Source organism: Benincasa hispida, chromosome 6 (genome assembly GCF_009727055.1).
Source record: "Benincasa hispida cultivar B227 chromosome 6, ASM972705v1, whole genome shotgun sequence".
In the NCBI taxonomy this organism is placed as follows: Eukaryota; Viridiplantae; Streptophyta; class Magnoliopsida; order Cucurbitales; family Cucurbitaceae; genus Benincasa; species Benincasa hispida.
This window is the reverse complement of record NC_052354.1, coordinates 783,425-805,934: the sequence shown is the minus strand read 5'-3', so window position 1 is coordinate 805,934 and position 22,510 is coordinate 783,425. Positions and strand designations below refer to the sequence as shown.

The following is a 22,510-nucleotide window of genomic DNA, read 5'->3' as shown; positions in this document are numbered from 1 at the left end:
AGAATTTGGGAAAATTATCTTTTCTAGTAAGTATGGGACATTATTAAATGGAAACCTAAGAGGAGAAGGATCATTAGAGGAGAGGCAACAACAACCATAGTGTTGGCTTTTTGGCCTTTAATCTCAAATTAATTAGTTTTAACTAATTAAATATTTTGATGATAACAAACCTATTTTTATTCACTAACGGTTTTAATGTTTTGAAGTATCTATTGTGTAGAGCTTGTAACAATGATTCCAATGCAATTTGAATCACTCAAATCAGAGCTTAAACAAAGAAAATATAGGCTAAACAAGCTTAACGAAAAAATCTCGAGCTAATGACGTGGCATATTATTTTTCGTCAAAGTGGACCAATTGAAATGTGACACTTGGAGTAATGGAGGAGTAACACATGGTAAACTTTTGATTTTTGGATTGATTTAAAAAAATGAATTTAAAAAGAAAATAAATTTAATATTATTTTATGTTTGTATCTAACCGCTAGTTTTGGACACATTATGGGTTTTAAAAGAAATGATTTTAAAAAGAAATATATATTATTATATTATATTATGTTTGTGTCTAATAGTTAGTTGAGTTTAAATCCCTAACATTCATTTTTTTTTTACCAACATCCAATGGCCTAAATTGAATTTGGTTTTCACCTATTTAAACTCTTCATCTTCTCCAAAGTTAGAATAATAATTACATAGTTTTACAATCCTCAAAACCGCGATTATTATTCCCTCAAAACTCTTAATTGTTTCTTTTCATCTTATTCTTGAGAGACTTATTGTATTGTGACGATTTATTTGTTGAGTGCTCAAATTTGTAAATCTACTCTTTAAGAGAGTTTTTTCTCATCTTTTTCTTCATTTCAAAATCATTGTAAGGGTTGCTCTTCATCTAAAAAAAAGAGTGGTATGGTTTGATCCTCAACTGTGGAAAGGGTCGGGTTTGTTCTTGCACCCAAAAAAAGAACTTTGAAGTGATTATAGAAAGAGTCAAGTTTGAGTGACATACCCAAAAGGAGCTTGGGAAGTGGATGTAAGCCGGTTGTGCCGAACCACTATAAATTTTCGTTATCATTTTTTCTATCCCTTTCCTACTTAATTTTGCAAATAATTTATTATTATATTTTATTTGTATGAAATTAATTGTGATAATTTATTCTTGAAATTATTGCCCATATTTGTCTATTTAGGTTTGTTGAATTTATCTCTGCATATTTATATACCAACCTTGTTATGAAAATTAAATTGGATGCTTGAATTAGTTAATGTCACTTAATTGGTCACTTAAAATGATCACATATGTATGAAATTATTGTTTAATTAAATTACTATTAAAAAAATATATTAATTTGCTTAATTGGACACACTTAGTGATAAATTTTTAATTAGTTTTAAAAACCCTATTCACCCATCTAGGATTGTCATACCAATCCTATACACAAATGAAGAACTAGCGTTAGATAAGTTACTTGGTTTGGTGGATCTATCTAAAAGGCGAGGTGGGTTGAGCAGGACAATTGTCCAAAATATTACCATGTGTTGTGACAATACTTGCACTCAATTGTAGGACAATTAATAAATTTATGAACACGTAATGCACAGTTGGTGCAGGAAAGCGCCCCATAATATCTCACCATTATAAAAGATGAAGAAATAGTTGATTCAACCAAATGAGTGAACCAATGCAGTTTAAACCAAACATGGTGAGCCAAACTAAATTGAACCAAATCAGTCTAACTGAACCGGAATGGCTGAATCGAATCAAATTTTTTGAAACCCTTAAATCATTGAATATGAAACCCATGAATGGAGGATGGAGAATGCAAAACAGGGAGTAACTGCGCCAATGGAGATGTAGATGGATCTTAATCAGATTTAGTTTACACGGATTTGAGTGAGTGACTATGTTAGATTGTTGGAAATGGCAACATTCTTAGACAATGAACAGGACGGCAACAAACAGTCAGAAACTGACGGTCAGGCAAAGAACGAATCCTGCAAAACTGTTAGGAATGTCCTAGAACTCGCAGTTCGTAAATTTCGTGTTAAACATTCTATTTATCAATAAAATATTATTAAGTATCTTATTCGATAATGTTGTTGGTATTACGACCCATTTTTGTATGGTAATACAAATTATGTGATCCACAGATCATTCATGTAGATTCATGTGAGTAGGGGCATCCTATGCAATGAGTTTGCATAAAGACTGGACCTCGAAATAGTCACTTTTCTTTATAACGACCGTTTACTATTAAAACTAACTATTTCATACTAAAGTAACCTAAGATAACTCGATCTTAATCTGAGCTAGCTATGAACTCCTGTTTATTCAGGATTGTCCTTTGATCTGCATGGGTGAGAGTAGTCCAACAGCATGGCTTAATAAGTCTTCCATCTTAGAGATGAGATTAGATAGATAGTTGGGGACATAGCCTTGCGTGATGGAATTTACTCCTACCCATCTTAGGGTTAGCAGATAGGTTGTTCTCTTAAGTGCTGATTCCTAGTCTTGAACAAACAGGGCCCCGCCCTCTCATGATAGAGAGAGGGACATGATTCATAAGTGATATTATAAAATAGTTGTTTATTAGAGGGCTAGTGGGAGCTTAAGGAACAAGATGCATTTACAGGGGTAAAATGGTAATTTTGACCCAACTGTAAATACGAATGATCTGTGAAGGATCAACTTACTGATTATGGTTAACATGGACATAAATACATCTACAGTGATGAGAGTGTAACTATCGAGCTATAGTGGTATGCCTTGATGGTTAACGAAAAGTAATTAATTCGGTTGAAAGAGTTTAACCAATTTATTACAAATCGTTGGAGCTCATGATCTATAGGTTCAGTAGGTCCCTCTACTAGCTCATAAATTGGAATAATAAACTGAGTATTGATTGGATGAATCTTGAATTTAGGGTTATGAATTTGAAATGTTCAAATTCAGTTTTAGGTTTTCAATTGATTGTATATGATGCAATTAAAACGTTTAATTTAGTCGAAACTAAAACGAGGTTGGAGAATCAATTAATATTTAAATTATTATTTAAATATTAATTGTATGAAATTGAACCATATTGGTGGAATTAGTGTTTTATTAATTTAATATTTTTTAATTAAAAGGTTTAATTAAAATTGGATTTAATTTTATTTAAATTGATTATTTTAAATTATTTTATAAAATTAATTTTTAAACAAAATAGTTTTTTTTTAATAAAAATCAATTTTTTTTTTTTAAAAAAAAGAGAAATTTGAGTTAGTGGATTTTTCCCAAAATTGGGAAAATCCACTAACCATTTTTTTTCGGTGTTTTATCATCAAATGCCACCTTAGATCTTCAATCAATTCCAAGTAGGAGCTGCCCTACATGTAGTCATGTTCTAATTCATCAAATCAGTCTAGAAAATAGATCTTCACGCATGGAATTAAAAAAGAGAAGGTTGAGAACTTTATCTAAGTTGCTGCAAAACTAAAAACCTTACTACACCCTCTCAAGTTCATCCTCAAATCAGCTTAATGAGAGTGTTTCTACCACACATTCCTTCCTGAGCATAGTGAAGAAGATATTATTGGTGGTCTACTTAAAGAATCAAGCTCAAACTTGTGGAAATTCTGTTGAATTTGCAAAAGAGATCTTCAAAGGTAATGTTTGGTTCAAACCCCTTTATGAAAACCTCATGAGTAGCATGTTTAAAACTCAAATTAAGTGTAGTTTAAGTGCTTATTGATTTTGAATTCTTCTGTTGCACGTTATATTACTCCTTCAAAAACAAAAGCTCGTTATAGACTGAGTCGCGGAGCTCGCTTTCTTTAAGACGTTTCGCAGCTCTGTCCAAGTGGCAGCGTGAAGCTTTCAGGGAGGAAAACGCTCCCAACCACAGAACGTGCACGTGGCGATAGGTGCAGGCAGAAGTTCGATACATGCGGAAGACCAATAATGAAAATGGAATTGAAATTGCCGAAACCCCATGGCAACATTTCATTCAATCTTTGGCCGTCCTGCCAAAGGTATCTATCCAACAGTAGATCCTTTAGATTCAACCTCAACTATGCTACAACCTCGAATCGTTGGTGAAACAAAGTTTAATTTATGCTATTTCTATTTTTTTAATAAAAAATAATGAAAAAATGATCACATGCCTTGCCACGCCCGACCGGACGGCAGTAGTGCACGTGTGGGACGTCCACCGAACCCACATTGGTCTATCTTCTCACTCTCTCCAGAACATAGGAACCCCTTAGGGCTCAAACCCAAGTCCAAGGTTGGAGTACAAAAAGGAGACTCCCATTTCAAAATTTATTAATGTGGGATTCTCAACCAAAGGTTGGTTCCCTTTTGTTTTTTCTTTTTAAAAACAAAATTAAAATTTCATCCAACAATCCCCCACTTGAAAATTTAAACATAAGAAAAAAACAAATTTTTCATTGAGTAATTTCAGTCTATACAATATTGTGCATAAGCAAAGGTGTCTAACGACTTAAACCTTTACGTAGTGTAGATAATTCAGAATATACTTGAGTAACCCTTAGTTTTGAACTATATATCTCACACATAGTGTCATTAGGGTGTAGTTCAAAATCCCAGGCTTTAAGGCCTAGCACGTGTATCCCGATTTAATGAACGTTCTAGAGAGTTTGCCTAAAAAAAACTCTATAGGAAGAGGCCCCCACTTTCACATTCACATAGGTGAGTCTATCAAGAGTACTCCGTAGCTAGGTACCCCACTTGTCATCAAGTATAGATCTCATTAAGAACTGAGTTTAACCTCTCTTACGCTTCAGGATATAATGCTCGGAGTTTAAGTCATAGGAATGGAACTCTGTGTTTGTTTTATCATGATTCACTATGTATCACTTGTGATTAGTTATTACCTTTGAATCTGTTTCTTGGGATCTCCGGTCTACAAGTTAGGTTTTCCTCATAGTGATTCATCTTTCTATAGGCATGAGTCCCATTCTTTATGAGGTTCTGAAAACCTTCTCTCTAGCGAGTCCTTTCGTCAAAGGATCTGCCAAATTTTCATAAGTCCGTATATGATCCACTCTAACTACACTAGTAGTGAGAAACTCTTTAATGGTATTGTGCTTACGATGTAATTGTCATTTCTTTCCATTGTAATAACGGTTCTAAACTTTTGCGATTGTTGTAGTACTATCAAAATAGATCAATATGGCTACTGGCTTTTTCTATAAGGGAATATTTGATAGCAGACTTCTAAGCCAACCTACTTCTTCATAGTTTTCGCTAGTGCTATATTTCTGACTCCATCATAGATTGAGCTACAATACTTTGTTCCTTAGACTTCTAAGAGACATCTTTGTCTGCTATATTAAAGATATAGCCACTTGTAGCCTTTGAATCATCCGAAAGGGAGTTCTAGTCAACATCACTGAATCCTTCCAGGACAACGGGAAACTTCTGATAATGTAATCCTAGTTTTTGGGTTTTCTTTAAGTACTTCATAACCCTTTCTATAGCAATCCAATGCTCTTTACTAGGTCTTCTTGTAAACCTGCAAAGTAATCCTACAGTATAAGCTATGTCAAGCCTAATGCAGTCAGCAACGTATCTAAGACTGCTTATGATGCTTACATACTCAGATTGATTAACACTGTCACCAGTGTTCTTGAACAACTTAACATTAGGGTCATAAGAAGTACATGTTGGTTTATGTAATTATATTTCTTTAGAATCTTTTCTATATAGTAAGATTGATCCAAAGAAATTTCCTTTTCAGACCTAGTCACTTTTATGCCTAAGATTACACTAACTTCTCCTATGTCTTTCATGTTGAAGTTTGCACTCAATATAGATTTCACATCATTTATGACGTACAAGTTCGACCCAAAGATTAACAAATCATCTACATATAGACACAAGATAGTGTAAAGATTATTTTCAACCTTATGGTAGATACATTTGTCACTTTCATTAACCTTGAAATATTTAGATATGATTAGGTTATCAAACTTTTCATGTCATTGCTTAGGAGCTTGTTTCAGACCTTAGAGAGATTTGTCTAGTTTACAAACCTTATTTTTTTTTTCATAGACTATAAAACCCTCAGGTTGTTCCATGTAAATCTCTTCTTCAAGTTCACCGTTTAGGAAGGCAATCTTTACATCCATCTGATGTACTACGAGGTTATAAAGGGCAGCGAGAGAGAACAAGACACGGATTGAGGTAATTCTAGTGACAAGAAGTCTACGTTTTCTCTTTGTCTAAAGCTCTTTGCCACTAACCTGACTTTGAACTTGTCAACTGTTCCATCAGGTCTAAGTTTCTTCCTTAAGATCTATTTGCACCCTATTGTCTTGCAACTTGGGGGTAGATCTACTAAGTGTCAAGTCCTATTTGACTCAAGAGAGTCCATCTCATCCTTTATGACTTATTGCCATAAGTTGGCATCTATAGAGGACAAGGTAACTTTTAGATCTTTGGAATCTTCTTCTATATTATAGGTCTGGAAGTCAACCCCGAAATCCTTGGTGGTTCTAGTTCTTTTGCTTCTTCTAGGTTCTAAGTCGGTTTCCTCTGTAAAGGTAGGATTTCTAACTAGGGTTAGACTACTAGATCCTGAGCCTCTACTATTTCTCGATTTAAAAGGAAATCTATCCTACGCATCGTTTGACTCAATGATAACTTAGTTTACTAGATTATAGAATTTATAGGCTTTACTATTTATGGCATAACCTATAAAGACGCACTCATCGGCTCTATTGGCTAACTTTCTTCTTTTAGGGTTTGGAACCCTTACATAGGCTAAACAACCCCATGTTCTAAAATATGACAAGTTTGGTTTTTTATTCTTGAGGATTTTGTAGGGTGAATTTATGTTTTTAAACTTTGGAGTTCTATTTAGGACATAACACACGGTAAGAATGATTTCACCCTACCAATAAGATGCGACTCCTGAAGTAAGTAAAATAGCAACTACTAGCTCAGCTAAAGTTCTATTTTTCCTTTCGGCTTTTCCGTTCATTTCAGGAGAGTAAGGTGCAATCTTTTTGTATATTATTCCATGTGAGTTAAAGAACTCATTAAAGTTGTCCGAGTCGTACTCAGTTCCCCTATCACTACGAAGTCTTTTAATCTTTCTATTAAACCGATTCTCTACTTCAGAAACAAATAATTTGAAGGCATCAAACACACCATTTTTATTTTTTAGCAAATATACAAAAGTAAAATCAGAGCAGTTATCAATGAAAGTAATAAAATATCTTTTATTGTTCCTAGTCAAGATGCCATTAAATTCACATAAATCAGAATGAATTAAATCTAAAGGCTCAGAAATTCTAAGTATAGATTTATGCGGGGTTTTAGTAATTTTAGCTTGACTACAATACTCACATTTATCAAATTCAATCGTGGATAACTTAGGTATCATTTCCAGCCTAATCATGTTACTAATTAAATTCTTATTAATATGACAGAGTCTAGCATGCCAAATATTCATAGAACACAACATATACACAGAAGATTTCATTTTTTTAAGGTCTAAATTTAATTTGAACATTCCCTCAGTTGCATACCATTTCCCTATGAATACATTATTTTTGGTAAGGGTATATAAATATGCCCCTATGGTTTGAGTAAATTCGACTTTGTTGAGAAGATAGCATGAGACCAAGTTCTTTCTTATCTCCGGAGTGTACAAAACGTCCTTCAACGTGAGGGTTTTCCAGAGGTAAACTTCAGCTCCACCTCGCCGATTCCAACGACTTTCGTAGAATGGTGATCCCCCAATAGAATATTCTTATCCTTAGATTTAGTATAAGTTTTAAATAGACTAAGGTCGTGACAGACATGACGCGTAGAGCCAGTGTCTATCCACCACTTTTCAGAACCATCGATCACATTTACTTCTGTGATCATGGAAACTAACGGTTCTTCTGTCATGTGTCCAGGTTTATTATAATTAAAGCAAAGGAATTGTACTATTTCTCTTGAAGAGGGTTTCTGGTTTTTCGGTTGGTTCTGGTTGCTACAACCACAGTTTTGACCTTTCTTCTTTGTCCCTTTTGACTTTTGGTCAGGTTTTAACACAGCAAAGGCAAATCTCCCAGGTACGACATTCACCTCCTCCCTCTGGTCCTACTTTCGAGCTTCCTCCTCAATCCTTAACCGGGTGATGAGACTCTCCAAGGAAAACTCCTTGGTCTTATGCCTTAATGTGTTCTTAAAATCCTTCCACAAAGGGGACAGTTTATCATTAATAAGAGCAATTTGGAATTGTTCGTCTGGAGGCATATCTTCAGTTATTATCTCATGGTCTATCTTCTGCAGTTCATGGGATTGGACCTCCACAGATTTGTCATTTGTCATCTGGAACTTGAGATAACGACTGACAACATATTTCTTCGACCCGACCTTCTCTATGCCGTACTTCTTTTGCATGGTGTCCCAGACCTCGTTTGTTGTCTTCATTGTGTTGTAGTAGTCATACAAATCATCAATCAAACCATTTAATATAAAGTTCTTACATGAAAAATCTTTCTCCTCCCAGTTAACAGCTTCTTTTATCTATTGTTCAGTTGCTTCTTCTGACGGGACAATTGGCTTATCCCTGGTATATGCGTTGGCAACTTTTTTGACAGTAAGAAAGAACAACATATTTTGCTTCCACCATTTGAAGTTGCTCCTTTGAACCAGAATGGAGGATTGAGGTCAGATGTCATAATGTCGTTGTTGTTAGTGAAGGCCATTAACGAATTGCCAAAGGATCGTCTTAAAATTGTTGGAAATGGTAATACCCTCAAACGATGAACAAGACAGTAGCAAATGGTCAAGAACCGACAATCGGGTAAAGAACGGATCCTGCAAAATAAAAGTTCGTTATAGGATGAGTCGGGAAGCTTGCTCTTTTTAAGACGTTTCGTAGCTCTGTCCAAGTGTGCAAGTAGGCCAGAAATATTGTCACGTCATCTTCAAGATAAAACAGTCCAAAAAGGAAAATTCGATCGAAAATGCACTGTTACCAACCAGAATACGCACCTTTCAGACTGAATTGCTTGGAAAACAGTAAAGACAGAGATTGAGAGATTGAGAGAATGAAATAATGTTCTGCTCTTAAACATTGAACAAATGCACCTTTTATAAGGTTGGAAACCCAACTTGCAGCGTGAAGCTGTCGAGGGAAACGCTCCCAACCACAGAACGTGCGTGAGGCGATAGGCGTGAGCAGAAGACCGATACGTGCGAAAGACCAATGGCTTAAGAGTTTTTTTTAATAAATAAAAAACTAATGAAAAAAATGATATTTTTATTGAAAAAATAATCACACACGCGTGTCTCACCCGTCCAACCCGTCCAACAGACGAACGGCAGTGGCGACGTGTGTGTGGGACGTCTACTGAACCCACATTAGTCTATCTTTTAACTTCCTCCAACATGGATCCCTTGAGGCCCAAACCCGCCCAAGGTTGAGTACAAAAAGGAGACTCCCATTTCAAAATTTATCAACGAAATTCTCAAACAAAGGTTGGTTCCCTTTTACTTTTCTTTTAAAAAATAAAATAAAATTTTCACCCAAATGCTAGATCTATGGTCGACGAGGATGGACAGTGGGTCTGGATCCGATCAACTGATCTAGGCAAATGGATAGTGGATCTGGACCGGAGGACAGTGGAGATCTGGGTGGACATAGATCAACACGAGCCTGATTTGGATGGAAGCAGATCTGGATGAGGAGATCTGATGCATGGGTCTGAGTGAATCTAGTTTGGATCTACGCAAGGATCGGAGATGAACAGCGGTGGTGTGCACAGATCTGGACGGACACCCAGTTCTGTTTGGAGGTTTGGACGGTGACCATGACGAGGATGATATGAACGGACAGTGAGCGGGGAATTCGTGGTCGACGAGCTGCGCAGTGCAATATGGGCATGCGGCTGAATTGTAGCAGAACTAGACAGTGTTCGACTTGGTTGGTTCATTTCAGGTCAACGACGCACGAATCTAGACACAGACGAATGGACTTGGTCGCGGATGGTCAGATTTGGGCGTCTGTATGCGCAATGGTTTCGAGGCAACACATATCTGGAAGGCACAGTTTAGCACAAAAACGACATGACTTGGATACTCGAATAGAGGGGATCTTCTGGGCAGGATGTTGGTGGAAGCGGCACAGACTGGGGAGACAGTGGCAGCTAGGTTAAAACACAAGCTCTGATACTATGTAGAATTTTTGGTATTTTATTCAGCATGTATTACAAAGTATGAAATGGGTAAATATACATAAAAATGTGGAAGATTCTAAATTAGCCTAAATTAAGTAGTATAATATGCTAATTTACAAAATAAGATATGCATATATTGTAATATAGTTAATTGAAATATTTTTTTTAGTATATCAGTTAAAATTGATGTACTTTATATATGAAGTATATCATTTATGTAACTAATATAACATGATTTTAATTGTGTTATATAGTGGAAGCTCTTTTTTCTTTTTCTTTCATTTTGATATGGAGTTGTTTTCATTCGATTAATCCAATTTCAGTTGTTTGAGTTAGGTTTTGTTGTTCGTTGTGTTATGTTTTCAAATATTTTTTTTCTCTAATTTTGATGGTATATTGTAATTGTACTCATTTTGTCAATGATATACCAAATGTAAAGCTTTATTATCATTTAATCAGTTGAGTATATTATTGTTATATCAATAGTATATCATTCGTTCAAAACACAACATTAAGTATGACATTGGTATATTAATAGTTTATCAACACTCATTCAAAATTCATTTAAATTTTAACAATGGCGTATCAATAGTATATCAACACCCATTCTAAATCCTTTTAAAGTAATCAGTAGTATGTCAACTTTTATTCTAAATTAGATTTCAAGTATAACATTGTGTATTAATAGTATATCGACATTAATTCAAAATTCATCTAATGAACGTTTAGAACGTTGAGATGGTTATGATAGTCTATGATTATGATAGAATGAGAATGAGAATGAGAGCACATGAGTAGAAAATAGTAGACATTATAGCAAAGAGTTATTTGAAATAATAATACTCTAATCATGTAGGTTATAATAGTTGGAAACACTAACTATAATAATTAAAGCCCCAAACATTGAGTGGGTTGAAGTTATGAACTCAAACAACCCCAAAAGTGTATTAGTAGTATATCATACTTCTTAAAACTACATTTGCTCAAGCATACATTAGTAGATGAACATTTATTCAAAATAGAGATGTACACGAGACAGGCCAAGGGCGAGGATGCCTTCCTTGTCCCCATCCCCTTCTCATTTTATTTCTCATCCCTACAAAATTTTTTATTTAATTTTGTGGGGATTAGGTTCCTTGTAGGAATTATTCTCTGTTTGATTTTTTAAAAAAATGATTAAAATAAATAAATTTGATTGAAAAATCTTAATTAAATAGTTGATTTGTAATACTTGAGTTCATAATAGTACATAAATAAATCGAGATTACATCCGAATGAGAAAGATTTTGTGGATATAAATGCATGGTTAAGAAAATGTTAAAAATAATTGATAGCTATTATTATACTAGCAAATGTACACTTTCCTTTTAGGTAGCTCATTCATATTTAACTTGAAGTAATGTTTTGTATTCCGTCAAATATAAAGTATAATAAATATACCAATTAACTAATTAAATATATGATGTGGCTATATGATTTTAAGAAATGGTTGGATTCACTGTAAAACCACGACCAGCCCCAAAAGGAGAAAAAAAGGTTGGCTATATAAGGAAAACGGATTATGGTAGGACTTGGAAGACTCCTTTTCATTCTCACCTTCTTTCTCTTGCAATTTCCAATTGGAACTTCAAATCATACCCTTCATTTTGTCATCGCCCTGCCTAGCTATATAACCACTCAAACCAGCGAGTAGTTCGATTTTTGTAGGGAGTTGAAACCAGACCGGACTATTCTATTGAGAAATCGCGCCGCTCGAACAGCTCAGACCAGCGAGTTAGGCAGCTTGATTCCCGATTTACCATATGTGCACTCGAAAAGGAGGGGAGACGAGGAAACACACAAGAAAGGAGGCAAAGAGGAAAGTTCAGAAATAAAATTACATCCTGTGCTACCCATAATCAAATTCATAACCTCAATGTTGGAGACGCACCTACTGCCAACCAAGTTGAACTACTATTTTGTTAAAATAATTTACATTAATTTTATATATTATATAGCAACCAATTCGATTTTCTAACTTCTTCTTTTGGTCTAACCCAAATATTTTCGATTCCCCAAACCGACCGAATATTTTCAATTTTATATATTTCCAACCTAAAACTACCAACCCTACAGGTTTCAACCCGAACCAACAAGCAATGCACCATAGTAGCGGGGACATGAAATTGGTTGATTCTATTAAAAAATAACTAAAAAAGAGAGATGATAATAAAGGAGAAAGAAAGAGGAGAGAGGTGGACAAATTAGAAAAGAAAATTCAACCCATCTTATCGCATCATATATTTAGTTGGTTTTCCGTTTAAATTTAACAAATTTATTAGTTGGAGAACCTTTTAAACCTATTCTTAAAAACTCAAGAATTAAAATGGCCAATCTGAAACATTAAACCATATGTACATATTCTTGATATCTCAATGACCAAAATTGAAAATTAGTTCTTGAAATAGTTTGCATAATTTTACTTTAATTTTGAAAACTCATAAAAGTAGACAAACCAAGCTTAATTTTTAAGAACAAATGATCAAAAACTAAATATCACTACACCATTTCTAATCCTTGAAGTCAGCTTCCAGCCATCCATGGCCCTACATTCACTATTTTTGCATAGTTTATAAATAATACATGATGTTGAGTAAGCAATGCAGACAAAAACTGAAGATATCATTAGATTAGAAAAACAAGAGGCAGAAATTACAGGAACTTAATGCAATTTCTATTTGTAATATCAGACAAGAAAAGCATGGTTATAGGCTACTACCAACTCCACTGCACAAACTAACTAAATCCATTAGTGTTGAATGCAAAACTTCTAGAGATAAATGGCCCAAAAACTTCCTGTATTCAGGTATAACATCTGAACTGTCAAAATGAAGTTTCTTGTCCTCCATCAGACCATCGTCCATTACCAACCACCAAGAAAGGCATCCTTGAGGATCATCTGGGTCTACATGGGCTACCAGACGGAGTATTTCACCTTGTTCTAGTTCAAATGACAGACTTAGGAAGTCACGGTTGGCCTTTATTCCCCAAGTTAGAGCTTCCTCATGAAGCCAAAGAATAATTTGGCTCGCAACCTGTTACAGAAACACAATGATACTATTACTGTTGACATCGAAGCTCAGAAGCAAGGAAATCCACTTGACTCACCTGCAACAGAATTATAACGGGAAGATCAGCCAAGTCACAACCATATCTATTCATCGAATGGATATCCTTGGAATTTCCATTGAACAAGCCAACGACATTAGGTGCACCTTCCCCTTCGATAGTAATGCAATCATCATTCACAACTACTTTAGTCAGAAATTGTGATTTGGTTATATTATTCATCTGATGATTGTCTGATGTATGAGCCTGGATGCTATTAGGATGAAGTATGGATCGAGGAACTTCCATAAAAAATGTCCATGATGATTTTCGAGAATTCCAAGTGGGATGAGATATCAACTGAAGAAATGGGACTTTCCAAACCTGAGAATGAACAAAAGATAAACTAGAAGATTAATATGCTGGTAACGTCAAATATAGAAATCATAACTATTGTAGTCTTTTCCCCTTAAATTTTATGAAGCAGTGTGTTTTCATCGGAAATCGAGTTATTAAGAAATTAGGACCTTACCACATTTTCAAGCTCCATGAGAACATTGTTTGCAAACATTCTGTGCGCCAGAGATAAACAGAAATGACCAAGAAGTCCAGACCCATCATTAGCAGCTTGACCTGATTGCCTGCTTAACGCTGATGGTCTATCATTTGATCTTACAAACACTAGCTCATGGAAAATTTGTTGCAGATATATCTCAAAGGTTATGTGATTAGGATTCCGCAATTTCTTTTCAAAGGGATCACTTCTATCTGGTAATTCAATCCCATCAAGCGAATCAAAAGGTAAATTTGCATTATCCAGAATCCCGGTATTTGCACCTTCAACTGTTTGGCAACTTTGACCAGATGGCACAAGAGAGATCAAGACCGAGGTACCCTGATCTATACTTAATTGCAAGTAATTTTCTCGTATGCCAGTCACGTTGATACCTAAGGATGGATTGAATGCTTCACGATTCACCAAATCAAACACCTGGGGCCAGGAGAAAAAAGGTGTCATGTGGTAGGGAACAAAAGTAGCAAGGACTTGTAATGAGCAAGATCAAAGTATTAAAGAAACTACCTGCTCACTGAAAATGGCATGGTGAACTTGACGGAGAAGTGAGTTTGTTTCCTTAATGTACTCATCATCATTCGTAAATTCCTTCTCCCTGTTTATTGAAGACTGATTGGAAGAATTTGTAGACTCATTTTTTCCACGCTCCAGAGGATTTTCCACATTACATCCACTGAGAAATCCAAAACGAAGGGAGTGGCATGAATTTGGCGGTAAATTAATTGCCAGCATTCCAGACGAATCATGTTCAACACGAATAGTAGATGAAGATGGTCGAAACACAGACGAAGGATCACACGATGAATTGTCAAATAAATCGATGGTAAAGCCTTCATTTGCAGGAGCTGGAGCAGCCACTCGCTGCCTTTTAACCTTCCAATTTTGCTGCAATCTGATATACATCATCAGCAAATACTGAAAATATATGAAGAATGGAAAGCATTCAGAGCATCAAGAGATTTCCGATTTTTTCTACATATATTGCACTATAATACATTAATGTATACTTGCATTTATGATTTATTCAATACTAAATAAAGTAACCACAAAAGTAAAAGATATATTAAATTTCAAATGGTGGAAATTTTCCATTTTTAAATGAAACAATATGAAAGAATTAAAAAACAAGCTCATGATATTAAGAAGGCTAAGCCTTGGACAATCCAAAGGTTGTTTTATTTTTAGTAAGGAATGAGGCGTTATTACAAAAAGGAAAAAAAAAAAAAAAAAAAAAAAAAGAAGGAACCACAAAAAAAGAAAAAAATAATATGAGAAGGAGCAACTTATAAAGTGGCAGGGGGATAGGAAGAAGCCCCATATGAAACTAAGTTAGCAGGCTAAACAAAAGCTATACTATACAAAGGAAAATCTGGAGCAACCACCCTTGATATTTTATTTTCCTTTTATTTTCTCAACCTGTCTAAAAATTCTACTACTCCTCTCAAGCTACCATCCCCACAAAATAAAAGGAAAAAACTTTCAATTATAAAGAAAATAGTAGGTAAGGTATATGCCTGATAATGAATTAGCAAGCTGTAAGCCCAAAGTGGCATTATACTGAAAGCAGCTTCAGTTAAGAAGCACTATAACTTAAAAGATCCTCTATTGCATTCAAACGCGATATGGAAAGAATCCCAACTTGCCAATGATCCAACTTTCACAATCCCACACAATGTAGAAAATCACCTCCTCCAAGGAAGCAATCGATTTATTGAAAAGTACAATGATTATACAATCTTACCCTTTTGCGTTTGCAAAGAAGCTCAACAACTAAAAAAAGAAGCCTAAGCAATGGCAATGCCTTTGTAGGACTATGATGAAGACTTATGGAGCCTAGTTGGGAATCCAACTAGTGGACTAAACCCCAAATCTACTTGCAATAATCTTATGCACTAAAGTAGATTGCTACCAACAGAATCTCGTCTCCAAAGTCCAAAGCCACTTAATTAGTGCTCAATGCTCACACACCCTTTCATAAGAAGTCTCTCGTGGCTTTTTGCAAAAGTACATTATTGGAAAGAACTGATTGAATAAGGGTTATTTTCATGCCCTTAATAAAAATCACCATATTCTTTTGCTGCTATCCACCTTGGGATCCAAAAAGGAGAACTTTGCAGTAATGCCCTGAACGCAAATGTCGATTTCATTGTGGCAATTAATACCTAGAATGGATAATTTATACTAAGAATCTTTTAGTATGGCAGGTTTGGTCCGTAATCCTTCTTAAGAATTTTCTTGTAGATCATTTTTTCCCATTTTGTGTTTCACTTCCTCCTCCCACAAGTTGCGTATGCTTTCTCCTGTCTTTAGAAGATTAAAATCCTCAACCAAGCGAAGTTCTTTGATTGGTTGGTGATGCATGGGAGAGTTAATATTCCGGATCGTATCCATAAACATCATTCTTTTATGTTTCATCCACAATCGTGTTCTTTGGTGGCGACAAGAGGACATCGATCATTTATTGTTGATAAAAACTTTTTAATTTAATGACACTTCATGGATTCTAAAGAATATTACTGTGTATGTACGGCCAGATTCAAAATGACATACAATTATGAGCATAGATTCATTGCACAATGATCGTTGGATAAATGAAGAGAATTGATTACCGAATTAAAGCACCATAAAATCTCGCTTCCCTTGCAATCTGTCGTTCCAAACCTTTAGCTGACTGCTTGAAATATTTACCAAGATGCTGTAGTAAGGGGTAAGCGATAAAATCAGGCACTTTTAAAATGACAGTACAAATAATAAGATAAAATTTGAATTGAACAGTACTGGCAATTAATCTTTACAGCAAGGTCGTGCCAGCCCAATGAAAGTAAGCTAATCGAATAAGGACAATAAGGGTGTAAGCCAAGCATCACTTCTGAGAACAAAAGAAGGATAAAAATAGTACCCGAAAGCATTGTAGTTTCGTTGCTACAGACACTCCAAGATCTGATAAAACTTCATTAGGTAATGGTTTTGGCCTTGTCATCCCAGCCACTGTTACTGCATCGTTAGCTTCCACCTACAGTTATATCAAGATAGACTATATTTATAATGGCACCATATCTCTAAATAGAATATTCTCAAGAAACCAGTTTATTAAAAAACTAATCAATTACAGCAAGCAGAGAAAAAGTAATCACAATTTCTAGATTCTGACAATTAGCAGTTTAATCCTATCTCCACCATAATGAAATTGACAAACCCCTGTTCTCCGAACCAATTCTTGCAAGAGAGAATGAGAAAGAAAATAAAGCATCAAAAACTACCGCTAGAAGAGATGAAATGGTCATTATTTACAGAGAGCTTAGGATAAGAAACTCAAGTCAACAAGATGATTTTGTCAGACACGTAGTTACTGTATGTATATCCATAAAGCTAATAAGAATTAAAGAACAGTTTTTAGGTTTATGAATCCTCTGTACATAGACACTGTGTTTAGAAAACTACACCTACATACAATTGCCAGAAAAGGCACCCTTAATGAAGCACACTTGAGATATGCGTCTCAGCCCAATATTCTCTTTTTATTACTTTTAACGAAGAAACTAGAAATATTCTTTTATGGTGTTAGTTTTTTCTCAACAGCTCCAATAAAATCTCTAATTTTTTCAACTTTTCATCATCTTAATATTCATAATACTATTACATATTAAAAAAAAAAAATTATTAGCATTTTCTAGTGAGCATCTTGTTTTTTTTTTCCCACTCTTTACTGCACCTTGCACTTAAGTTCGAAAGGACTATAACACTTCAGTGCCATGCTTTCCCGAAAAAGGAAAAATATGCCAAAGTCATATCTGTAATGCAAAATCTAACACAACTTGCCTCTACATTTGCACGCACGTTTTTTCTTAGAAAAAAGACACATTTGCATGCACATTTATTGATTGAAACTAATACAAGCACCGTTTTGCCATTATTTTTACAAAAAACAGCATGGTAAAAAAATCTAGCAAATCAGAGGCGTTTGATATATAAACTCACGGTGTTGATAAGGTCTATGATAACAGAGAGCTCTTGATGAGCCAACTGCAAGTTTTCTATCATGTTCTGCCATTGCCACGGTGTTGAACTCTCCTTGGAGCTCTTCTTCTGCTTCTTTTTGTCATCGTCCTTCTCTATTGCCCAAGCAAAGTCAATTCTCCGAATAAGTGACAACCGTTTCTCTTCATAACCAACATCTCTGTTAACAATATAACACAAATCAATCTCAATTAATCAAGGAAATTGAGCATAAACTTTTACCAGGAAAATCAAAGAATACATTTAAAGATTAGATTCTAGTCAATTTAACAGAATGGGATCAATTGGATAGAGTTCACTCCGAGCAATCACCAATGTACAGACACAAACATAATCAGAATTAACAATGTCAAAGCACAAGCAGATGTTCATCAACTAAGACATATCTTCTTCTACCTTCACGTGCGTATGAACTAATTAATATTTCCTCGGTTATCTCAGGAATTAAAAAAAAATGGGGAAATAACCAGGCAAGAAGGAACATACAATGGAAATCGTTCGAGACCGGTCTCCTCTATGGCCTCCAAGCGCTTGACGGGAAGCTTGTCAAGAGAAACTTTCATGTCTTCGTCCATATTCACACTGTATTTTCCCGAAATAATGCCAAAGGGGAAAAGGTTTGGAGCAAGCCCTAGAATGGAAGACAATTACCAAAAAGATGTGAACAAGGTCTTCAACCTAACCCGACCCAACCCTTCAAAATTTAGGTACAAGATCAAAACACAACTGACAAAACAAACACATCAAACCCCAATTATTTTTTTTTTCAAAAACAAAAAAAAAAACAAATTTAAGATTTACATACCTCACAGTAAAGAATAGTTGAGAGTCCTGACTGTGCTGAGAGAGAAATTGAGATCTGAGAAATTTAATGTAACAATCTGTATTTTCCAATACAATTATTATAACAAAAATCCAAAAGGCATAACAATTAGAAACTTTTACAACTTACACACTTCAACAAAAGCAACTTATTACTAACAATTTCTAAGTCAAACTATCCAATCCTAAGAGAAACATCATTTGATGTCCTGCACTAGAACGCCCAACTTCACTTCCTTTCATCTGAAAGCATTTTGGAAAAACAAAAATGAGTAAGAAATACTTAGTATGCAATTTCCATATCAAGCTTTGAAATTTTCTTTCAAAACTTTTGTAAATGAAAAATACAAATCATTGCAGAACTTTCTATCAAAACTTTGCTACAAATGGTACTTTCAAAATCAAAATCTTTCAAGAAAATAAGCTTTCAAAACTAAACGTTTCAAGCTGAAACTTTAAAGTAGTCTTTCAACAAAACCAAAACATTCGAATAAACTTTCAACACTTCTAATAAACCATACTTCCATACTTTTAATAATAATAATCTTTCAATATTTTCAAATACAAAGCTTTCAACAAATCAATATTTTCGTACAATAGAGCTTTGAGTCATTGAGTACTATCAAATACAGAGTGGGAAAGATGCATGGTTCAAGTAGCCCAACATATGTGCTTACCCGTTTGTAACACTATTCATTCATTTAGTCAATCAAAGATGTCGATTAATAATTGATCAGAACAACACTCAATTACTGAAGTGTGAGGCCATATGAGTATAATACACACATGAATCTTCATTCCAAAGTAATGCAAACCACTATAAGGTGCCTTCTTACAGATAAGTTTCAGTCATTAGACTTAGCATATTAGGATAGCTCTATCAGATCATTTATGAACATTTGAAACAAAACATGTAATTTGAAATAGCAATTTCATTAGAAGAAATCATCAAATCAAACCATTCAAACCTTTCAGTTTACAGAAGTAACAAAACTAAAACAAAAAACTTTCAGTTTGAAATCAAACGAAACACTTGCAACTATCATTCAAAACAATCACATACTTTCTTCTTCTTCTTCTTTCTTTTTTTTTTTGACATTCATCATCTATGAGTGCCTGAGTCAACTTACACGCACCTCGACTAATCTCACAGGACAACCCGCCTGACCTTATCAATCACATACTTTCATTTGACAAAATGAACTAAAAATATACAGAACACTTTCACTCGACCCTCAAACCACATAAAACATACTTTCAAAAATCCAAACACGCCTTCAACTATTTGTCAAATCACAGCAGTCAATATCTTTCTCAAAAGTTTACATTGAGGAAGGGATTTGGAAACTATAGTTCTCAATACAAAAATTCACATCTTTGAACAAACATCAACTTTTTAGAAGCCTAGGCGGTAAACATAATGTTTAGATGATAGAACTCAAAACCTTAATGGACACCGAGAGATTTTACAAAAGGAATATTCTTATCCAAAATTCACCATAAACCTTAATTAGTCATTTCGAATTTGTCCAAAACTACAACCAACAAACTTTCAAAAAAACTGTTCTAACATACTTTAATCAAGTCCGAACTAGTCCGAAATGTGTTAAAACTTGTTGAACCTTAATCGAACACTTCAAAATTTATCCAAACATAACATCAGGTGAGTTCCAAGAGTTCATAATAGCATTTGAACACTTAAATCCAATTCTAAAAGGAAATTAAAGCAATGATTCTTACGGAATCTTATTGAAAAAGCTCCAAGCCATGCTGGTTGGTGTTCGAAAGCATCCAAACTTGCAAATCTGAGCCTTATAAATTGTGGGTAAACTGATTTGAGGGCAATCGAAGTGTGGGTCAATGCCGAAACTCGTCAAAAAGGAGAGGAACCTGGTATCGTCGACAATCGCACGTGAATGCGTGGGTGTGATACGCAAGGACAGGTCGTTGGGGCTGCTCGTTGGTGAGGTTGTGCAAGGACGATTCACCAAAGCTCACATTCGCGCATGGTCAGAGGCTGCCAAAGAAAAGGATGCCCACGTCGTTGTCTACACCGTCGCCGTCGGAGACTCGTTGGCCCCTGCTGGAGAAGAACTGCACGGGAGGGTTGACGGGAGAGAAGGGGAGAAGAGGAAGCAGAAATGATGCTCTTAGGTTTCTTTACCTTTTTTTTTCCCTTCGGAAAATTTAACTTTTTCCGTCCCTTCGGCCTTTTGTTTGCTTGCTGCATTTAAGAGTCGCTACAAATTTAGCTGAGTTGATTATTATAAGGGGTTATAATAATTTGTATTAGAGTAGTAGATTATTTTAGTTTAGATTATAATAATATGTGTTTGAAGTATAAACTATTTTAGTTTCAGCAAGAAACAGTAAATATGGTAATAAAGAATAAAAAATTGATGAATGTAAACTAGTAAAAACTATAGCAAGTAGTAAATACGGTAGAAATTGAATGTAGCTAATTTGAGATTATAAATTAGTATTTACTGTAACAATTAGTGGTTTTAATAGTTGGAGCCTAATTGGAGAACCAAACGATCCCTTGGTATTAAGTTTTATATTTGATTTCAATTTAGTCTCTAAATTTCAAAGTGTTATGATTTTAGTATTAAAGTTTGAATTTTGTTTTAATTTGATTTCTACATTTCAAGACAACTTTTCACAAATGGTCACTTTTATCTGTTAGCTTTATGAGTTTCAATCATACTAGATGTTTTGATGATAACAAACACTTTTATTAATGATTTTAGTGTTCTAAAGTCATCAACAACTTTTGTTGATGTAGCAGGCTCTTCAATAACTGTTGTTGAAGTTTCAGTAGTTTCATTGGAAAGCTCACGCAACACGACTTTGCTTCGTGGACTGTGCTCCCTTATATGATCCTCCTCCATGAAAGTGGTGTTTGTTGAAACAAACACCCTATTTTTCGCTAGATCATAAAAATAACCCCCTCGTGTACCTTTGGGGTAACCTACAAAGAGGCATAACCTCGATTGTGGTTCCAACTTCTTGGGATTAGCCTCAAGCACATGTGCAGGGCAACCCCAAATGCGGAAATGACGTAAACTAGCATTACGCCTGTTTCCACAACTTCAGAGGTATTCTTGCAACACTCTGGAGGGAACACAATTGAGTATGTACACCACAGTCTCCACTGCAAAACCCCAAAACGAGTCCGTAAGAAGTGTAACTCATCACTGAACGAACCATATCTAACAAGGTCCTATTTCTCCTCTCTGCTACACCATTCTATTGAGGTGTACCCGGTGCTGAGAGTTGGGAAACGATTCCATGTTCTATCAAATAGTCCTAGAATGCGGAGTCCAAAAACTCTCCACCTCGATCTGATCGAAGTGTTTTTATCTGTCTATCCAATGCGTTTTCAACTTCAACCTTGAACTCTTTGAACTTCAGACTTCCATTGCAAAAGATAAACATACTCGTACCTGGAGTAATCATCAATAAAACTGATAAAATACTCATAGCCACCTCGAGTCGTACATTCATAGGACCACAAAGGTCAGAATGTACTAACTCAAGAGGCTTATTAGCTCTAGAACCATTTCCAGTAAAAGGTCGTTTAGTCATTTTACCCTCAAGGCAAGATTCGCACACGGGTAAAGAATTTTCTTCTAACTCACTTAGAAGTCCATTATTCACCAATCTCTCAATCCTATTGAGATTTATGTGCCCTAAATGTAGATGCCAAAGTTAGGCATTTTCTTTTGGAGAAATTTGTTGACATTTTGATTGAGCTATGGCAGTTTTGAACATTTCAGTATTATGGAAGGAATTAGTGTCTAACGGCCTTAGCATATATAAATTCGAT

The 22,510-nt window shown here is 35.0% G+C and overlaps 1 protein-coding gene across 5 annotated transcripts; it reads right to left on the bottom strand.

Moving 5' to 3' along the window:
* Nucleotides 1–12,748: 12,748 nt before the first annotated feature.
* Nucleotides 12,749–20,891, bottom strand: LOC120079684 (mediator of RNA polymerase II transcription subunit 17). 5 transcript variants are annotated; one of them, XM_039033986.1, is made up of 10 exons: nucleotides 20,422–20,891; nucleotides 18,665–18,924; nucleotides 18,346–18,490; nucleotides 17,821–18,019; nucleotides 16,742–16,855; nucleotides 16,452–16,537; nucleotides 14,350–14,734; nucleotides 13,801–14,259; nucleotides 13,329–13,652; nucleotides 12,749–13,255 (listed from the first exon to the last, which is right to left on the bottom strand). In XM_039033986.1, the coding sequence occupies exons 3-10, from the start codon at nucleotides 18,432–18,434 to the stop codon at nucleotides 12,926–12,928; spliced, it is 1,986 nt and encodes a 661-aa protein (XP_038889914.1). In that variant the 5' UTR covers nucleotides 18,435–18,490; nucleotides 18,665–18,924; nucleotides 20,422–20,891; the 3' UTR covers nucleotides 12,749–12,925. The 5 variants fall into 5 exon arrangements, with proteins under 5 accessions (XP_038889914.1, XP_038889915.1, XP_038889916.1 ...); XM_039033987.1 differs by having other exon boundaries at nucleotides 18,665–18,740; XM_039033988.1 differs by having other exon boundaries at nucleotides 18,665–18,718.
* Between the last annotated feature and the right edge of the window lie 1,619 nt (nucleotides 20,892–22,510).